This window comes from Chanos chanos, chromosome 14 (assembly GCF_902362185.1).
Source record: "Chanos chanos chromosome 14, fChaCha1.1, whole genome shotgun sequence".
In the NCBI taxonomy this organism is placed as follows: Eukaryota; Metazoa; Chordata; class Actinopteri; order Gonorynchiformes; family Chanidae; genus Chanos; species Chanos chanos.
This window is the reverse complement of record NC_044508.1, coordinates 10,167,886-10,188,582: the sequence shown is the minus strand read 5'-3', so window position 1 is coordinate 10,188,582 and position 20,697 is coordinate 10,167,886. Positions and strand designations below refer to the sequence as shown.

Here is a 20,697-nt window from a genome sequence, read left to right as displayed (position 1 = left end):
AAACACACACATACACATACACACACACACACACACAGAGAGAGAGAGAGAGAGAGAGAGAGTGAGAGTGAGAGAGAGAGAGATTTCAACAAACTACTCTCTTTGCTGAAAAACATGGGAAATGGCAAGGAAATATCTGCACAGTTCATACAGTTTTCTCAGTTGCTTGAATGCATTTGTTGGTTGACCTAACAGAAATAAGTGCGCCATTACAAAACGTTTCCTTTGCTAAATACACCATCTATCTCATATTTAAGACATAAAACATGACTAATTTACCAAAACAGCTGCTTGTATGTCAATTGCATCCCCTAAAACATCTTCCAAGACTCTCAAAACTGATAAACCCAAACAAATTTGTCAAAACAGTATCATTTTCATCTGACTGATATCTTGTAATAACTTAAATCTTAAATCACCAAACACAGTATTCAGTGTCATGCTTTAATACACAATATTTTAACCTTCAATACATCCTCAGCATCCTTATTTTCTACTGAATGTAAGAAACTGCTATAGATAAAAATACATTTAAAAAATGCATTAATTGACTGAGTAATGAGAGAACTGTCCGATAAAAAGCAGAGACAGTAGACATTAAGAGAGCCTATGCCCTTCATGTAGTTTAAACCCAAAAAAATCAGATATGCCAGGTTTTGCTACCAATTTTTGAGGCCACCATCAAAGGAGTCTATAGTATCATTGCTACAAACAGTTCTTTGACTTTCAAAAGATTTGTTCATATATATGGAAAAAAACAAGCAAATGATTGCATGTCTCCTGCATATAATTGCATGTACTGTTTCAGTATAGTGATTTGAGAGAAGGTGCTCTCTGTTTGGATTTTGAGTAAAAACTAGAATACTGTATTAAGTTAATATTGTGATAATTTAGTTTTTTGGTGGCGCTTATATCACAGGTATTTTCATCTGACACAAGTATGAGAAATTGTGAGTCCTACACATCAATATGGTGAAAATGGACTTAAAACATTATTGTTCAGTTTGTTTGTAATCTCATCATCTCATTTCTGCTCATAATGGTCCAAGTGCACAAGTTTCACATGTAACTCCCACTGTCCTTGTTTTGTGATGTTGTTGCCCCCTGCTGTTTTACTGTGCTCAGAATTCACTATATGCAATTCAGTAGTGCAATTCTTTGTTCAAATCTGGGTTAATTTCAAGGGTCAACAGTTATCATTGTGGAGGGAACGTGTGAGTATGACCATGATGATTATTTCAGAAAGCCGGTGTATTAACTGAGCAAATGATCTAACCATAATTCTTTGGTGTTCGCATGGATGTCAGTCAGGTACAACTTCATTACGAATATCGTTTAGCTATTGTTGTTTATCTTTGGGTGATTAAAAGTTCTCAATAATTATAACTTTTTCCACTCAGAATCATTTCCTGTTTGTTATATTCAAATTCACATTTATGTTACCACAAATACACATTATCCCTTTTTCTAGGACAAAAGAGATGCAAAAGTACATTTTAGAACTTTGCTTAATAATCCTTAATCTTATTTTTTATATATCAGCTCTGTCCTTACACAGAGTGTCATGGTGTGGAATACGGAAAATTCTCAATATAGAGAGATGTTCCAGATTACAGACACAACACGGCTACTGATCTAAAATCTCCAATGAGTTCAGGTTACAAAAGACTGAGGTTACTTTGGGGTTAACACAGTGAATATTTTGCCCTTGAAAACTGTAATGCTTGATTGTTACGAAGGCAGCTGCAGTGGTTTGTTTTTCAAATTAGAACTGTTCCCTTTTAAGGTTGAAGTTCAATAGGACTTCAAAGTTTCCTTCCACACCCTAAGGTCTCCAGGTCATCTATGCAAGCGAAAAAGAATATTCTGCAGTATTATTTACCGATCATTTAGTAGTAGTTTGAAGCTTAGCAAGCAGAAATGTATTGAGTGATAGTCTTAATTGGTCATTTGTAGTTTTTGATCTCCCAGTGATCCGTGGAAGTCCATGAAACCCGAGTGTAAATGACTTTAGTCATTTATGAGTGGTCATAAATGAGCTACATAAGTGATATCAGTAGTGTAATCTGCACACAAGGGACAGTTCGCAACGGTGAGTACACTTACTCAGATACTAGCCTCCACTTGTAAGGAACACCACAAAACATATTTTGCGATTTATCTAAAAATAATCAACGGGCATACCATCTTTTCAAAAACAATAGTAAGTTTATACACTCCATTAAAGTCTCAAATTGATGCTGTAATGCAAAGTTATTCTGTACTTTTCGCCTCATTGTTTTCATGGAATGACACAGGAATTTTCTCCCCTTTCCAGATGAAGCTGTGTCTGTTAACTGTCTTCACCCTTCTCCTTCTGGAGGCTCTCTGTACTCTTGGGTCAGACCAACCACCAAACATTCTGAGGGAGATTGTAGGGAGACATTCTGACAGGCAAAAAAGTACAGTATAATATCTGAATTGGCTTGTTCTGTGAACTTTAACAAGGATGTCTATTAATTTGTTCCTGTTCCTTCCTTTTTTTTTAATTTTACATGTAGTTAATTGAATGTTCATGTCAGTAAAAATAATTATGATTTCAAGCAGTAAACAGTAAGAATAATAATGCTTGACAAACAGTAAAAATAATGCTTGACACAGATTTGATTGTTGGATCACCATACTTTACTAGACTCCCAGGTTAAGTGGAGTAATTCTTAAGGGTCTCTAATCAGATTGAGTGCAAAGAAAACTTGATGTAATTGCAATGAATAAACTATTTTATTTTTTTCCGCCTCTTACAGCTTCTCTTCTGAATCCAGCTCTGGGGGGCAGAGTTCCTCCTCTTGTAAGCCAACATATCATTTCCAGCCCAGAGACACCTCCAGATCTTATAGATTCTTACGTTTCTGATTATTCTCATGTTTTCGGTGACAATGTCAACTTAAACTGGTTGAGGTGGAATGGCTCCATCCCCAATGGTGCCGTAAGCATTTATAATGGCTACACAGAACGCATGGACTATATTTGCAAGTATAACTGTGAGGCAGGCTTCTACACTCCCAGCAAGGGACCATACTGTCTATATCCCTATGGAGACCGGGAGTATGCTGCCCCTCAGTTTGACATCCTGGTTAATGTGGACAACTTTGAGTTTCTGGAGTGGAAGGAGGATTCTTATGGCTCAGTGCCCAAACACTCTGTTAGAACCTGTGCAGGTGTTGGCATCTTCGTAGGGAAGAACAAATATGGGCTTGGTAAGGTGGTTCCTCAGTTCGAGGCCTTCTTCCTACCATGGGAGGGTGATGAGTACTGGTACAAGAGCTATCAGGTTCTGACCATCAACAGGGATGCCTACAGCCAACACATCTCCCATGTAGAGTATGGCATTGATGAGATCGAGCTCTTCCACTACCCCCCTGAGACCATGAGAATCTCCAGCGTCGCCAATTATGACTGTCAGACTGTGACCAAGACTGTGACCATCTCCAAGACAACAGAGGTAGAGAGCACATGGAACATTGGCCGCTCCACCATGCTCGGTGTCACGGCCGGGATCACTGCTAAGATTCCGCTGATTGGCACAGCTGGTGTGGACTTCAGTGCTGAGAAGACCCTCCAGTTCAATCGGGGTACCACACTGGTGGAAGTTCTTAGTCACTCTGTATCAGTAGAGCTTAGAGTACCACCCAACCACTCCTGCTCAGTGCGTATGGAAGGCCGCAAGATAACTGCTGACATACCTTTTAAAGCAAAGCTTAGCCGCACATACGCTAATGGAGAGACCCAGTGGACCTCCATCAATGGTGTGTATGATGGTGTGCAGATTGGAGAGGTCAGGGCAGTGGTAGATCGCTGTGAGCCCATCACTGATGCCAAGCCTTGTCCCTGATTTGCATACACGTAAGATTCATCAACACATGCTAATGAATCAGACATTTGGGCGCCTAAACAACATACAACAAAATTCATGACTCTCAATATAATGTACATTTCCATCACGACAGTATTGCTTTAGTGTGAAAAGAAAAGCTAAAAAAAAACAGAAACAGAATTCTGATGAATTAGGTGTACTACAGTCTGTGTCTTCATTTCCTTAGCTGACAAATGTTGTGCAATTTGACATGAGTTGTAATTTGACATGAGTTGTGTATTTTTTTTCATCCAAGTATCAGATAAAATGTTTTAAAAATAAAGCTCATCAAGACATCTACTGTGAACTAGTTCCACTGGTAGTTTGGTAAGCTACATGCTGGTTTCTTTCGCATTGCAAATATAACATTAGCACTGTTGTATTTGCAGTGCTTCACTAATGAAGTGTTATCATCTGTGATGTTTGAACAAATTCAGGAAATTTCTAGTAAAGTGTCATGAATGTACCACTTTTTGCTTGAAAGTATATCCAACCCATATTTGAAAAGTAATATTCATTCTTTTAGAGCATACTGGAAATTCATGAAAATTCATTAACATAGTTCATTAACATTAACTTAATTCATTAGTTAAGCTGGATAAGAAAAACTGAGCCAAATCAGTGATTTGTGAATCAGTTGTGTTATCATTCTATTGTGTTTATCAAAATTCCTCTTTGCTTTGCTGCTAAAGTTAATTAGTAAACTCATTACTTCTTCTAATTTTTTTTTTTTTTTTTTTAGAAAAATCTTATCTGTACACAGGACTTCAGCCTTAGACCTGTAACATGGACATGAGCACACTTTTCATCAATGTAGTCATTTATCAAGGTCTAAGACATCCCACTGATTCTCTGCCAGTTGACCTTAGTGAATATGATCATCAGCAGATTTTATCATTAAAGATCCAGAGGCTGTTTTCTCCACAGAGTGCAATCTAGAAAGTTCACCGCAAACTTTAACCTGCTACGTGGTTGTGAGCATGATACTGGTTTTCAGGATAATAGGTGTTGTTATCTTGGCAATGACAGAGCACACAGGGTAAAACAGCTTTGAAGTTCTACTCTTCTCCTATCTGTATTATTTACATTCTACTGCATGATGCAATGTATTATAAGAAAAGCAACAATATTAAAAATTAGCTCAGATGTTGTCATGTTGTGTTTAAGCACTAATTCCCCTATGACAAAGCCACATCTCAACCTAAATGTGTAGGTGGTGGCCCCATCTCTTGATACCCAGAATCATGTGGGTGCATTCTGGAACATCCCCAGAGCTAGTGGGATATCTTCAGGACAGTTGGCTGTCTTTTCATGTCTGAGGATGGAGCCAGCTGACAGAGAGTTAGCTGGGATAAGTACATTACAAGCAGGGTAGCTGGTATTTTTAATTATCACATCATATGCCTGGCTGATGTTTTCAAGTTTTACTGTGTGGTTCAATTCTACATACATAGTGTGGTTCAATTCTACATAGAGACATAGCATTTAAATGCATAATTTAAACCTCTCCAGCTGGATGCAGACTTCAAACATGTATTACCTATAATAGACCATTGACCTTCAAACATGTAATATGTGTGATTCAATGGATTTTTTTTAACACAGAACAATGGAAATATGAGGCATAAAAGCTTGCGTTTCATTGCCATGCAATTACATGTCTAAACCTGATGAGGTCACTATAGTATAGATTTTTCAGTATAAATAACCTCACTGTAGAAATGGAGTTCTTGGCTGACACTGAGGTGTTTTGCTGAGGGTAAACAACAGCTACAAACCCAGGTGTCTGGTGATTTTTACAGCTTATTTACCATCTTAACTGATTTAAAATATTAGAGGCCTGTTCTTTGCAGTGTCTGGCTGAATGACGTGAGCCAAGCCTGAAATCAGCACTCTTTGATTTCTTTCCATTTAAGTTTTATTTGAGAGCATGCTGGAAACATCAAGGAAAAATTGATTTAGACAATCAAGCTGTTAAACAGCTATAACACTACAAAGAACCAAAACTCAAAATGGGGGAGTTTGTCCTTACTAAAGGGTAACACTGAATGCTCTGAATAGAGTTAAACTAATCAGTTGTTTGAAGGTAACTAAAGGACCGAGAGGAATGAGAAGCATATGAGATAAATAGATTAACTGTGAAAGTGTATGTCCAGAATGAGTAAAAAAAATGTCCACTAATATTCAAGCATTTGTGGATACCTCTCAGTCATCTCTATTATCTTGAAGAGAGTAAAGCAGCAGCTAAGATGTTAGTCACAGAGAGGGATAGATAAAGAGAAAAGAGAGAGAGAGAGACGGGGGGGGGGGGGGATTTACTGCAAAAAAGCTCTTTATCAATACTATCTCATCATCTGTCCTCCTCATGACAACACATGCAAACTAACTACGGCCTCTGGCTGTAGTGAAGTTGACTAACCCCAGCTGTAGATGTATGTTCTGGCCTGGACCATAAAGAGACAGATAATAGTTATCACAGCCCAGGGCACTGACTCAGTCTTTGCTAAATGACCTTGGTGGGATGTGAATCAGTAAGGACCATTAAGATGTTTTCTTTACAAACTGCAGATATTTATCTGAGACTGAGATAATATATTGACCTATTATGTCACGGTTTTTAAAAATGATTGTGGCTTTTGTGAGTACAGCTGTTTTTGTATTTGAAATTAAAGAGCAGATAAAGGAAATATTAATTTATGTAGTTTAGTTTTAAATATGTCATTAAACATTCAGTGTTTCCAGTCCGGAACAGTTATTGTTTGACTGATATGAACTCAAATAATCTGGAAATTTTCATGCAGATTATGGTACAAATTTCATACAAGTTCTTTCTTTATTACTTTATTACAGTGTTTCAGAATATTTAAAATTACTTCAAAATTTCATGCAAATTTCATATCATAACTGACTTTGCTGTTAGTGGAGCCATAGGATTTCACTCCACTCTTGTCCCCAGTACCCAAATTACAGTTGAGTGTTGGCCAAGGGGCTGTAAAAGGAAAGCTTATTGTTGTGTCTGAGGCAGAGTACTCAATATGCTCATGTTAATATGAGGCTATTTAACATTCATTCAAGTTTATGACTTCCCACTCCTGCTCAGACTGAGAAGGGCTGTGTATTGACTTTAGAGATTCAGTGACCTCTATTGTGCATGCTGGCTTTACTTATGGCATTCTCAGCGTCGTGAGCATTGCAGCACTTGTAGATATCTTCACTTCCAGATTTGAGTGGCAGAGACGATGTAACGAATGTCCCTAGTAAAACAGCAACATGGACAGTGTGCTGCTGAAAGGAAAAAAAATGCACGTGTAACTTTGCCACTTTGCCAAACAAATTTGCATTCTTTCTCTCTCTCTCTCTCTCGCTTTCTTGCTCTTTCTGCGGTGTCTGTCTTGCTCTCTTATGTATGAATGAAATGGTAGGAACTCTAATGCAGATAAGGAACAGCCTAACAAAAGATTCTATTTTCAATCAAATCTTCAATGTACTCAAATTTTTATCGATTTCTTCCATGACATTATAATTTCATTATTAATCACAGTGTTGTTCCGTTTCCAATGGTCTCTCTCTTTTTTTTTTCAGGTCACTGGCTTTTTGTCTTTGTTATTTGTCAGTTAGATTTAGTCACTGAGTGACATGTTCTGCACTTTGAATTGAGACAAGACAGAGATTATTCTGTTGAGCAGCACAGCCTCTGTGGACTTCACTGCTGCGGGGACACTGCAGGTCAGCGGTACCTACTGTGACAGAATGAGAATCTGCTGAGTATACTGTGCCCTGTCCTTGACTTAAATGCACGCCTTATACTCTTGGTGCTTCCATCAACACATGCTAATGAACGTGAAATTTTGAAATTGAGATAACAGTTGATAGAACACTTGCGAGATATTTTATCTGACTGAAAAGATTAGCATTTGGGTCATACTGTTATGGTGAAAATAATGGGTCAAATTGAACCTTAATCTGAAATATAATAACCTCTGTTCAGTTCACTGCAGTTCAGACTTCTCTTGAGGTCACCATTAGCTTTTTATAGGGGGCAATAAGGAAAGCTTAAGAACCGGTACCAGTAGTATGAATCAGCATTGGACAAGGAGTACGACAAGGTAAAAGACACTCAGCTTTTATTTCTTCATGCAGATTTCATTCTTTATTTGCCAAGTGTGCAATGCACTTCTACCATTGATATATTAACACTTTCAATCACATTGATTTTTCTAATTGTATTATAATTTTGAAAGAGCTAGTAGAATCTCACAAAAGCATTCTTTCTATTGACTAGTTATGGCTTGTTCATAAGCTAGTTATATGGCTTGTTCAGATGCAAGTTATTAAAAAAACCCTGTTGAATACAGAACTGTACTGCGCTAATGAACATTCATAACAACCTCCATTTCATAATTCTCAAACATTTTCTCAATGACAATCACCCTTTACAAAACATCATATCTGTTATTTTGTAACATGACTACATATATGAAAACAAACAAACAAATAACAAAAAACTAAAATAATGTATGTTTAACCAATAATAACAATGTGAGTTAAATCAGTTGTATGTGTACTGTAAATGAAATATATTTACTTTCTGATGTCTTTATGTCCTGTGCTATTCTGACCCTTGACCAGATGAGGGCGTCACTCACTTTGCTCTGGTCAGTACTGCAGCTCTGTGTATCAGCTGTTCTGTCGAACTCGGTGCTTGCTGTCTCTCACACTAAAGGAAAAAACCATGCCCCAGATAGTGAGTTTAATGTTTGTTTCTTCTCTCACTTTTCACATTCCCTTTCACTCCTTGACAATAGTATGCCATGAAGCCTACAAACATAATGCCTCAAATAAGATTTTTGATTTATAAAATAAAATCACATAAAAAAAAAAAAAAGAACTGACATGTATCCCAACAACTATTAATGAAGCATGAAAACCACTTTTGTTTTTCTTGACTGTTTTTGTGCTACTGTTAAAAGAAAATGTCAGCTTATGTAAAAATGGTATCTAGGAACAACATGAGGATAAGAATCAGACATTCAGGATAGTATCATTGTTTTTGAAAGATGTTTAAAACCATGTGCTTTATCTTGTACCAGAAGCTATCAGTGACAGATGCTGTCTGTTTCTATTAAAACACTAATTTCCCCTTGACAGAGCCAAAACTCAACTTAGGCTTAGAGGAGATTGTCCCACCTCTTGATGCCTGGACCCCTGTGGTGTGGCCAGAAGCCCCCCCAGAGCTGGTAGAAGTTCAGGCTGATAGCTCTCCGTTCATGTTTGAAGAACATGCCAGTTTAAAATGGGTAAGCTGGAATGGATCCCTTCCAAGTGGAGCAGTCGGCATTTACAACGGGTACACAGAGCGTATGGACTACGTTTGCAAATTCAACTGTGAGGCTGGGTTCTACACACCCAGCAGAGGCAATTATTGTCAGTATCCATATGGTGATGCTGAGTATTCTGCCCCAAAGTTCGAGATCTTGGTCAATCAGGACCACTTTGAATTCCTTGAGTGGAAAGAAGACTCCTATGGTTCAGTACCACCAAATTCTGTCAAGACATGTCCAAGAGCTGGCATCTATGTTGGCAAGAATAAGTATGGCCTGGGGAAGGTTGTGCCTGAACATGAAGCTTTTTTCCTGCCATGGGAGGGTGATGAATACTGGTACAAGAAGTACCATGTCCTGACCATCAACACAGATGTCTATCACCAGCACATCTCCCATGTGCAGTACAATATCGATCAGATCGAGCTTTTCCACTACCCTCCAGAGACCATCCAGATGGCCAAGGCCAGCAACTTTGAATGCCACAGTATTGAAAAGACGGTCCTGCTGGAGAAAAGTAGCACAGTTGAGAAGACCTGGAACATTGGCCGGGAAACACAAAATGGTTCCACTTCCACCATGGAAGCTAAAATTCCAATTCTAAATCCAGATAAAGTAGATTTCTCGGAAAAAGAGCAAACAGTCAGTTTCTCAGAAGGAACTACCATGGTTGAGTCCATGACTCACTCCATGTCTGTCCAGATCCTGGTTCCACCCAACCACTCCTGCAGAGTGAGGATGGACGCGCGGAGAATGACAGCCGACATTCCGTTCACTGCCCGTCTGAGCCGCACCTACAACAACGGAGACACTCACTGGACCACGGTCACTGGGACGTATGATGGCGTGAAGATTGGAGAGATTGATGCTGTAGTTGAGCGTTGCCAGCCCATTCCTGATGCTCCACCCTGTTCCCCAGAGATGGACTAACAATATTCTGCGAGCAACCTCTAATGAAATGACAATATAAACATAAATACAGAACCTGTGGAACTAATGCCCCTTGAAAATAGTTGTAACGTCCATAGAGTTGCAGGATCACGAAAAACAAGGCCAACTTCCATATTTCTTTTATGCCCTTAAAATATACAGTAGATTTACTTGGATGTCAAAACAGAGTCAGAGGGCTCAAATGAATGGAGGGTTTGTCTTGTTGTTGTTGTTGTTGTTGTTCTTCTTCTTCTTCTTCTTTTCCTCCAGATTTTGTTTGTGTGCACAGTCCCCACTTCATGATAAAAAATTGTCCGATGGTGAAAGTGAAAATGTACTTGTGCTTTCTGAATGCTTTCTCCATCACTGCATGTCACGGAAATCTTCACGCATGAACATATTTTCTATCCTTTTTCTACTCCTTTTTTACACTTCATGCGTATTTATTTGAGTTTTGTGTAATACATTGATACAAAGATAATGTCAGCAAGAATACGTCTTTGTCCAGTAACCTTACCGATACGTCAGTGTGTACCTGGACAGCCTTCTAGAGCACGTCAGTGTGTACCTGGACAGCTCTCTAAAGCACGTCAGTGTGTACCTGGACAGCTCTCTAAAGCAGAAGAGATCAACACATATGTCACAGTGGGGCCTGTGCTTCTCAACCTTAAATACAAGGCATGACAAACAATGCCAATATGAAAAATGTAATATTTGCAAAGTAGTAGTAGTATAAGCTTGAGATGATAAATGAGCAGATTTTTAAAATGGAAATATTGACAGTGAGGCTGTGTTCCAGGTGTCTGGCAACTTTAAAGACCATGAGTTGGTCATTATTTTGACTGTTTCAGATTACTGGAAGCCAGTTCTGCACAGTGTTTTGTGACATGACCGGACGATGAGAATCAGGCCTGAAAACTAATGCTGCTATACTGGTAAATTAGCCAGAATGAACTTGTAGTGCAATTTTCCAACGTCTCCTACACATTCAGGGCAACTAAACAACAAACAAGGTATAACACCCACATCCATCCATAGCAATTTTATTCTCCTCAACAAACTTGTATTCAGTGAATCTGATTAAATTACTGAAAAATCATTGATCTTTGATTTCATTAACGCAGTGGAATTCACATGATTATTGTTTTAAGTGTAGGAAATCTTTCTGGCAAGTAAACTACAACATAATAGTGTACTGTGGTTTTTTGACACTCATTGTACATGTGACAGCGCACCACGAATCAGAGGTCTCTAATTAACCTCTTTTTGTACATGCAGCATCATCGACAGTCCCTCTTGTATGGTGACAGACCGTTCAGTATTGTCTCTTTAAGGCCCTCTCAGTACCAACCACAGCTGAAACATGTCCCAACCTGCCCAGGCCTTCTGCTGCGTGTCCTCAGTGAACGAGTTGGAACAGGAGACTACGCAAACGAGTTGTGGGAACAAAGAGTATCCGAGAGCTCAGGAGATTCACTTCTCCCATCTTACCAACACCTCTTTGCCTTATGTCAAAATGTGCCATGGATAGCTATACAGTGACAACTGCATTGCACAATGTTATTTGCAAACAATATTGTTCAGTAAGGTTTGTTTGGCTTTTCTTATGTATTAACTGGACTGTCTGCACCAGAACAGAATGCATTAGAACATATATCTTTAATACCTTACAGTTTACATTCTTGCTCACAACAGTAAGTATTTCATCAGCTGAGCCGCCAACACTTATTGACACTGATCTCAGACCCTGAAACAAAGATATTCTGACAGGTGGACCTCGTATGTTGATAGGAGAAACACAACAGGTGTGTTTTCTTGGACGGAGAGATAGACAGCAGATTATTTGATCTGTAAGAATCAGTTCAGTCACTTCAAACAGATTGTGTCATCCTACCTCTCTATCACTCCCTATGCAAACATATGCAAACGCGTGCCAGGCTGAGGTGAAGTTTAACTTACTGTTAAATAGAAATAGGGTTCAGCTCTGACCTTTCCTGATGAAACTGCTGTCATTTTGGCTCAAGGCTGTAAACTGAAATTTCATTGTTGGAGCTAAGGAGGAGTCTTGAACATTTTCCCATAGGCATGAGAATATATTGTGACTCGCCCAAGGATCGCAATGTTAGTGTTTATGTGACTCGTACCTCTACTCAGACCTTTGAAAGGTAAATATTGACTTTAGATATTCAGCGGTTGTTTCTGCTCCTGGCAGCCACGGTTCCTTTCTCTTGTTCTATTATTGAAAAGATAACAGAGCAATCTCAGTGTCGTAAACACAGCAGCACATCGCTCAAATCACCGGCAGCTGTCTGTGGTTACAGATGCCAGACACACAGACCATATAATGGCCAACAAGAGCCAAAGTAAAGTCCCTCCTGGACAGCTGTTGGGTGAGGACAATCCTTTTCAATAACTTTTTTTTTTTTTCCAATGCAGAGACACTTCAGTACACATAGACTCAAGGAAGAGCCAAAATGAAGTCACACCTGGACAACTGAGTTAAAAGAATAACAAAGAGTCCAGGTGCGTTATGTTAAATTTTCTGGTTCAGTCAATGGTAAAAATCGATTATCCTCACGGGGTCGCGACATTTAAACGCCTCGTGGATTTAGTTGAACTGTCTTTTCACACAGTAAACCAAAATTTACATGTAGCATGTTTTGGATACCTTCAGGTCAAAATACAGCTAAAAAAAATATTTGTGAATTGTGTTTAAAACCATTGTGTAGATCTTGGAAACTTGTCATTAATGCATCTTAAGCTTTAAAAGGATGGATATTCTTTATGGTATGAACAATGCCATCATCTAACTACGCCTTATCTTAAATCTTGTCATTTCTGAGTCTGAAAGAACAAAGCCTCCTCTGAAACTTTTCTAGTGTAAAAACACTCAGTTGCAGTACAGTCTTTCTGTCTGTCTCTCTCTCTCTCTCTCTCTCTCTCTCTCTCTCTCTCTCCCTTTCTTCCCTGTCTCCACTCTCCCTCTCCAGAGAAAGAATGAGTGAGCAGGAATCGATTCTCTGGTATAAGAAGAAGTGCTCTAATGAGGATAAGGAACATCTTAATAAAGGGTTTTAATCCCAGTCTAATCCTTCATTACAGCAAAATCTCAATTCGTGTGTGCCTTCACTATGATAGCATATTCTCCCTGTATTCTTCTGTCTTCACCCATCCTTTAAAATTGGGCCATGGGCCTTTTGTCTTTGTTCTTTGTCACCTCTATTACATCTACTCATTAGACTTTGTGAATCTATCAAGAATATGAGGTCCACGCCCTTAATGGTGTCTTTTGTGCGTAGTTGCATGGAATCAGTTGATTAAAATGAAATATGAGACATATGTTTAATGACTTTAAACCCACAGGGAACACAGCGAATGTCTGTGAAAGACAAAAATACGCCTCTCTTCCCCAGATGGAGGAGCTGCTGTGTTTTATCATGAGACAAAATAACAGTCCATTTAACTGGGTCACCTCTCTCTCAGTAAAATACTATAAATTGATAATTGAAAGATTGAGGATATACGCATCAAATACTGACATACCTGTACTAAACTGAACAATGGCTGGCATTCACAACCATGTAAAGTGGTAATGAATATCAGTTTTGTTTTCAATTGCTTCAAATGTTTTATCATTATCATCTCAAATGATAGCACATTTCAAAATAGACAGAAACAGAAAAAGAACATTTGTGAGTGCCCCCCCCCCCCCATCTCTCTCTCTCTCTCCCTCTCTCTCTGTTACACTAATGAGAGAGGTTAATGTTGAATGGTGCTCACAGAGGAGAGAATTAATTTTATCCTCAGGCACATAGACAAGAGGTCGATATGTGAGGAAGCTAATTAGATGTGTGCAGGTGAAAAGAGAGGTGAATCAGTCAGCAGAGTATAAACCTGATAAACAAAACAAAAGGAACAAAGCCCAGAGAGAGAACACCTGTAACCAAATTCCTCCGCACAGCCAGATACATCACTCACACATATGTAACACGGGGATGGAGAAATGTGTGCGTGCGTGTGTGCGTGCGTGTGTGTGTGTGCATGTGCATGCGCGTGCGCTTGTATGTGTGTGTGTGCACGCGTGTTTGTGTGTGTGCCTGTGTGCCTGCCTGTCTGTCCATCTGTCTGTTTGGTTTCAGAATGATTTAGCTCTCTCATGGTTCATGGTCATGATTCTTAATCACTTTAAATAGAGATTTGTGTTTTTTCCATTTATGCTTGAAAAAGTTGAATTTAAATATTTATTCGGGCAGTAAGTAAAAAAAAAAAATGGTTTAAACATAACATAGATTTCTGTGTCAGCACATTATGAAATATGCACAAAAAATGTGAAAAGTCAGTTCTTGGCAAAAGGAAATGTGAGTCACGGTGGTACGAGGATCGCAGGCATGTCAGGACAAAACCCTGACTACAGTATTTGCATCTCTATAACCTGAACGACGGTTTAAAACATAAATAAAACAGCAAGCCATTACTTCGGCATCATATTTCAGATAGATCTGATTATGCATAGCTAGCAGTGTTTCTCAAAACCCCGTGTACAACCGTACAAAACCAAATCAAAACAAGATACTACGTTTTGTCATGTGGTTGCATATCCATTAACAGAGGTGGGAAAAGTACTGCATAGCTATACTGTGGCTAAGATATACTGACAAAATTATAATGTATATAAAAGAGTTGACCCATTCTTCATTAATTGCTTATTTATTGATATTAAGTGCTTAATTAAAGGTTTAAGTAGGAATTGTTTTTTTGCGTGTACTGAAGACGTTAGAGTAAAAAGTGAAGAGATTCAGGAAGAGGCTCCAGATTTTTTCAAAGGTGACGGTCAAAAACATGACATTAAAGAGGGATGTAATATATTCAAGCACACCTGCAATGCATTTGTTGCAATTGTTATGCTAATAGAGTTTAACGCTTCAGTTCTTAAAGTTCTGAGATTCTGATTGTTGTTCTCTATGGCTTAAAAATTTGTCACAGGACAATGATCAATGTTTCAAAAACTGAAAAAGCAGTGACTAGTTAAACTTGATGGAAATGTTCTTCATGGCTGGGAATGGATGGGCCCATTACGGAGTACTTACTTAAAAATTCCAATCGTGATTGGGCTCTCATCTGAGTGATGAGTTTAAAAGGCAAAAGTTTTTGAATATATCATTATAAAGTTTCATTTCTAATGCTATCATCATGATTTATATGCAAAGTAACGCTACTCTTCCGAGTCTGGGAAAGGAGTAAAAGGGCTGGGAGGGTGGAACATTTTCAACATCTTTTATTTGAGTAAAACAGAGTGTAAACAAACAAACACAAAAGGGATATTCTGGTAAAATAGTCATTAAATGTTGAGAGAATGTAGTCAAACATTGTACTTAAGCATGTATACCTAGATATTCTCCATCCTTTCCCCTAAATGCATTGCCTAGTCTTTAAATTTGAGCTGATCTCTTAATAAATTGAAATCTGGGGAAGATATTTCAAAAACTTTATTAAATGAAGGCTTTTTTTTTGGCATCTTCAAGAACAGGAAGTGATGTTGTGCCCCGAAGAATGACAGCTACCCCTGCAGAAATTCAAGAATTTAATTCTGGATGTACTGTGAGCTGATTTGAATTGATAAAAACTCATTAAAAGCACATCCTACACACAATCTTTAATTATCTTTTCCCCCTGATTGCTTGACATGTCTCAAGACACTAGCCTCTCACCAAAATATTTCACCCAAATGAATTTAATCAAACTGAAGACGATGTTAAAACGATGTCATATTCCTACGCAGTGGGGGAAAGTAACTTTCACTTTGACAGTGACTAAATTCTTTGTTGGGTCTCTTGTCTCGACCCCATCCTGAACCCGTGGAGCCTCCGTCCACACTGCTCGCTAAATGTTTACTCTGAGCAAAGAGACGGGCAGGTGCAAGCTTTGCTTCCTGGGTGATTTACGCGTAACCGTGACGGCTTAACTGCAATCACCATATGCACGTTCCAAAGACCTCTCCTTACACTGATCAGACAAGATACCATCTCTAACTCCAACTAGTGTACGTTTATGGCCTCAGGCACCAATACACTATGTACTGTGTTGTTGTAATGAGCTGTAACGACACTCCACAGCAATGTAGCACTTCCTATTGTGTTTTGAAATAGCTCTGAGACTTAATCAATTTTTAAATATAGCTGTCTAAACAGAGAATGGATACAATTTGGTTTGGTTTTTTTTCTTTCTTTTTTTGTTATGTCTCAAGGTCAATATTGTACTTAATATATTACCTTTCTGTATGTGAAAATGTTTTTATATCTTCTGTGCTGAGGCTGAAGTTTTCAGTAACTGGTGTGTTCCCATTTATTATCTTCTACTGATGTAACTATCTGTCTGTACATACACACACACACACACACACACACATTTCAGATACACTGTCACCGATTTCATTCATAATTTCTTGAGCATTTAGCTGAATCATATAATGCAATCAGAGACAAGAAAGACCAAATCAGCACCCATGTTAAATCCAAGCACTGATGACTAATGTGTGTTTGGGCAAAGCAATAAAGATAAGTTACAGTTATCTGAGGGACTCTGTCATATGGAAAATCCGGTTCTCTTTGACCATTCAAATAGTTACACTGTCCTTCCCTACAGCCCCATATCCCAGCTGTTATTCAACCTAATTACTCACATCAACCAAATGTGAACATAATGACACATCTTTTCGCTGAAATTGAAAAACGTAAATGATAAAAAAAAAAACAAGAGACCAGTCTTTTCTCTGGTAGGACACCATAAGGCCAACTATATTAACTTGGCTTTTGACATTGTCTTGCTTGGTACTAGGCAACCTGAAACGTAAACATGACATGACCACTGAGGGTCTTTTTACCAAAAAGGGCAGGGTAGACTTCTTCATTAAAAACGTTAATGAAAAAGACATTTTCAGCACTGGCACACATGATTTCACTCAGATCAGTCCCACCGAGAGTGAAATTTAATTTAAAACACGGTGCTTTGATCATTGGGGTGAGACCAGGGTGGAAATTCACAATAAAACATGCACTTTGAAAATACAGTATTTGGAAAACACTTCAGTATTTTTAGTGGACGTCTGAAATCTAATGCCACTCGCTATGTATTTTTGTGAAAAGAAGCAGACGAAGAGCACCCTCACTTCCTCTTTGTCCAGTCATGTACACTTATCGAAGATCAGCTTGTAAGCAGAATCACTTGGTGAGAATAAAGTAGATGAATCACAAACCTCTAAAACACACTCTCTTCCACACTGCCACACTCTCTTTATCTCTCTGTTTATCTCCCTCTGTCCCTCTTCAACTGTCATTATGAACCAAAGTCATTCCCCACATAGATTTTCTGTATTTCTTACTTCTCCTTTCTTCTCCCTTTGCTCTCTCTTTCTTTCCACCCTTTTCTCCAGTTCAAGCTGAAGTGTTTATACAAGGTTTTCCAGTAGGGAGCAGTGTTACGATGATAGTCTATAGTCCTAATTCAGAAGGACATCAAAGAGGATGTTTTAAATGCTCTCTCACAACTCTGTGCAATGACAATTACAGACGCATTCACTTTGACAATAGCCCATACTAATACTCCAGCAGATCTAACTTAGATTCCCTGTTAACACTTGTCTGTCAGAGGGTGAGGTTGGGAAATCCTAAACCATGGGTGGACTGCATTGAGCCAAGGGAGCAAACACTTCTTTGTGCTGCTTTAGCTTTGCCCGAACATCTTGCTTTGTGTCTCAGTTGGGTGTGAAGGTTGCCCAAAGACAATAGGGGTAGGATAACAGTTCGCAGAGCTTTCTACAGATCGACTGTTTGAAGCCTGTATATTGGCTGGTTTTAGTTTCCGAATGCATTGATGTCTTTGTTTCAGCAGAGCAGTACAGAGAGTAGAGGTATAACTCCTTCCTGTTTGTAGTTACAGGTGCTTTGTCCCAATGAAAGGAAAATAAATTAGTTCCCTCTTGAAAGAGTTCAGGGCTCCCGATCTTTCCCTTAGACACACTTTTCAAACCACATTAGAACGAGAGAATTATACTCATTATTTGATTATATCAGCGCTTTCTTAAAACATCCCTTGCTGCATCTTTTTCATACATAAAGAAACCACAACATTTTAAGCCAAAATTAAATGATTTGGAGAACAAAAGTAACTAATAAGGGCACAGGATAAAAAGTGAAACCTCCGCAGCCTGAAATAAAGCAGTTTGTTGAAAGGAATGTGCCAAGTGCAAAAAATGGTCAAGACGCCTCATTTTTATCCTTCCCGTTCCCCTCCTCTCATTCCTTCCTTTTTGGCTTTGCTTTTAACAGGGAAACTGGTGAAGCAGACAAAAAAGAAGATTCATCAAGTGAGAGAAGAGTAACCCATTACAAAGAGCCCTCATTTAAGGCTAAAGATTAACCAGAGCACAGACATGGACTGAGCAGTGGAGGATATGGAAAGCTGTCTCCACCAAAGAAAAACACCAACTGGGAAAGTTTTTGCCTTTCACATCTGAAAGTACGGCAAGCTTTCAAACAATAACGATCAGATCATATTTACAACGATTTTTTTTTTCTCTCAGAACTGATCAGTAATAAACATTTTATGAGTTTAGCTGAACTTTGTTTTGTTCCATAATTGAGACCAAACATCTAAAATGTATTTCTTGCATTTTTTCCGGATGAGATTTTCATTCAAAACATCATTATGAAAAATTGGTTTTGAACAATCGTGTGCGTTTAAATGAACTTTGTGGACCTTACGTCCCCAGTTCTGTCTGAAAATAGGAGTGCGGTTACTCCTCCCCCCGCCCTGTCCCAAACACTGCTCCACTCGGACCATACCAACATACACATATAAGCATATAAACTGCTCTTCAGTGCATTTCACTCCTTATGATAAGTGACTGTTTGCTGTGTTTGCTTTCCATAGACCTGTGCTCTTTGGGAAGATCACTCATTTCTTTGGTTTTTCCTCATCTCTCTGTGGGTCTGACCATTGACAATCCAATAATGTACTTATCAGAGCTGAAGCTTTATTTACAAATCACCATGCGCAGGAAGGTCCATCCGAGGCGCCTGCAGATCTTCCAGCCCAGAGTCCCCTGGCACCGTGGCTCTCCTGGGCCTGACAGTGTTTGATGGGTGTCGACAGACACTCACAAGCTTCAAAGAGGGAAAAAGGCGGCTGCAGATGTGTGACTGCTGGGGTCTAATCTATTTAAAGTACAATCCGCTCTGGATCTTTTTCATCCGGCCTCACTGAGACGGGCTTTTTCCAAGGGCTCCGTAATACAGAGCATTAGGAGATAAAGGCCTCTCCTCACGACTGCCTGACGCTGACAGCCTCTTGGAAAACTCTTTCTTCTCCTCTTCTGCCTTTTCTTTCATTCTCTCTCTCTCTCTCTCTCTCTCTCTCTCTTTCCCTCTCTCTCTCTCTCTCTCTCTCTCTCTCTCTATCTCTTTCTCTATTTCTGTTCCTCTGTGTAACACTGCAGTGTGCAGCACCAGTATTATATACTGTATATACATATATAAATATATGTATCTATTTCAAAAATTTTGGGAGGCATTCTAAATGAATGTGCTCATGATCCCAGTAAAAGAGTGCATATGACAGTATAACAGTCATACATACGTTGAATGCAATTACAGTTTCATTTCTGTATTTTTGCTTTATTGCTTCCACATTTCATTTCACCATTACATGTATTTTCCTGTTTACGGATTCGGTTCGCATGTTCGCATAGTTTTATAAATTAATGTGTTTTGCCTTTTAATTTGATCACTCAAATGGTTATTTTGTTTTTATAGTTCCCAGAACTGTAAGTCTCATTCTTAGGTATCTATTTTTGGGAATGTTGCAAACATTTGACAGTAAGTGTGTGTTTGTGTGTGTGCGTGTGTGTGTGTCCTCTGTGGTTGATGGATTAAAGATTTTTCCTTCCATGTTCCCCACAGACACAGACTACCAGTGTAGAGACCCAGACGTCACATCTGCCACTCTGATTCCCCAGAGGCTTTGGGGGCATGAGAACCTCAGGAATCATGGGAGCCTGCCTGCCTCCTCCCTCTGGCCTGGGACTTCTCTATCTCTCTCTGTCACAAAAACACACACACACACAAGCACACATCCACTCACTCTCTATTTATGTCCATCAATCTCTTCCCTGTCTTCATCATCTGTCTGAGCCATTCCCACAAAAATGGTCCTTCTTTCCTTTTACTCTCCGTGTTCATGTCTTTATTTCTCTCTTTCTTGTCCTTGTGGTGATTAACTTATAAATACCAAGTCGCAGATGAGATTGGGAAACCGTGGACACGCGGGATTCAGGCTCGCTGTTTGGCCCCTGTGATCATGCGGTCCTTTTCTATTTGTTGGTCCCTGTTTGTTATAAGTGAAAATTGGTTTGTGAATTATTGAATCTCTCGCCTGTTGGTGTGAAGCATCTGCTCCGGCCAGTCAAGCCCCCCCCTGTGGAACTAAATGAGTCTAATTGAGGGAGAAGTGTTCCAGCAAAGAGAGCGATGCACTTCAGAAGCCCTCAGGCACTAACAT

The 20,697-nt window shown here is 39.1% G+C and overlaps 2 protein-coding genes across 2 annotated transcripts; both read left to right on the top strand.

The window, feature by feature from the left end:
• The first annotated feature begins 1,296 nt into the window (after positions 1-1,296).
• On the top strand, positions 1,297-3,871 carry LOC115827962 (natterin-3-like). The gene is made up of 3 exons (XM_030791856.1): positions 1,297-1,311; positions 2,318-2,441; positions 2,784-3,871. The coding sequence occupies exons 1-3, from the start codon at positions 1,297-1,299 to the stop codon at positions 3,869-3,871; spliced, it is 1,227 nt and encodes a 408-aa protein (XP_030647716.1).
• A 4,650-nt stretch (positions 3,872-8,521) lies between these two features.
• Positions 8,522-10,143, top strand: LOC115827961 (natterin-3-like). Its single transcript, XM_030791855.1, has 2 exons — positions 8,522-8,636; positions 9,041-10,143. The coding sequence occupies exons 1-2, from the start codon at positions 8,522-8,524 to the stop codon at positions 10,141-10,143; spliced, it is 1,218 nt and encodes a 405-aa protein (XP_030647715.1).
• The last annotated feature ends 10,554 nt before the right edge of the window (positions 10,144-20,697 follow it).

What these genes read in the sequence shown, in the direction of transcription:
- LOC115827962 (XM_030791856.1), top strand. An exon ending in ACATTCTGACAGGCAAAAAA is followed by an intron (nt 2,442 to 2,783) that starts GTACAGTATAAT and finishes CGCCTCTTACAG; the next exon opens with CTTCTCTTCTGAATCCAGCT.
- LOC115827961 (XM_030791855.1), top strand. Translation starts at nt 8,522, where the DNA reads ATGAGGGCGTCACTCACTTTGCTCTGGTCAGTACTGCAGCTCTGTGTA. An exon ending in AAAAAACCATGCCCCAGATA is followed by an intron (nt 8,637 to 9,040) that starts GTGAGTTTAATG and finishes TCCCCTTGACAG; the next exon opens with AGCCAAAACTCAACTTAGGC.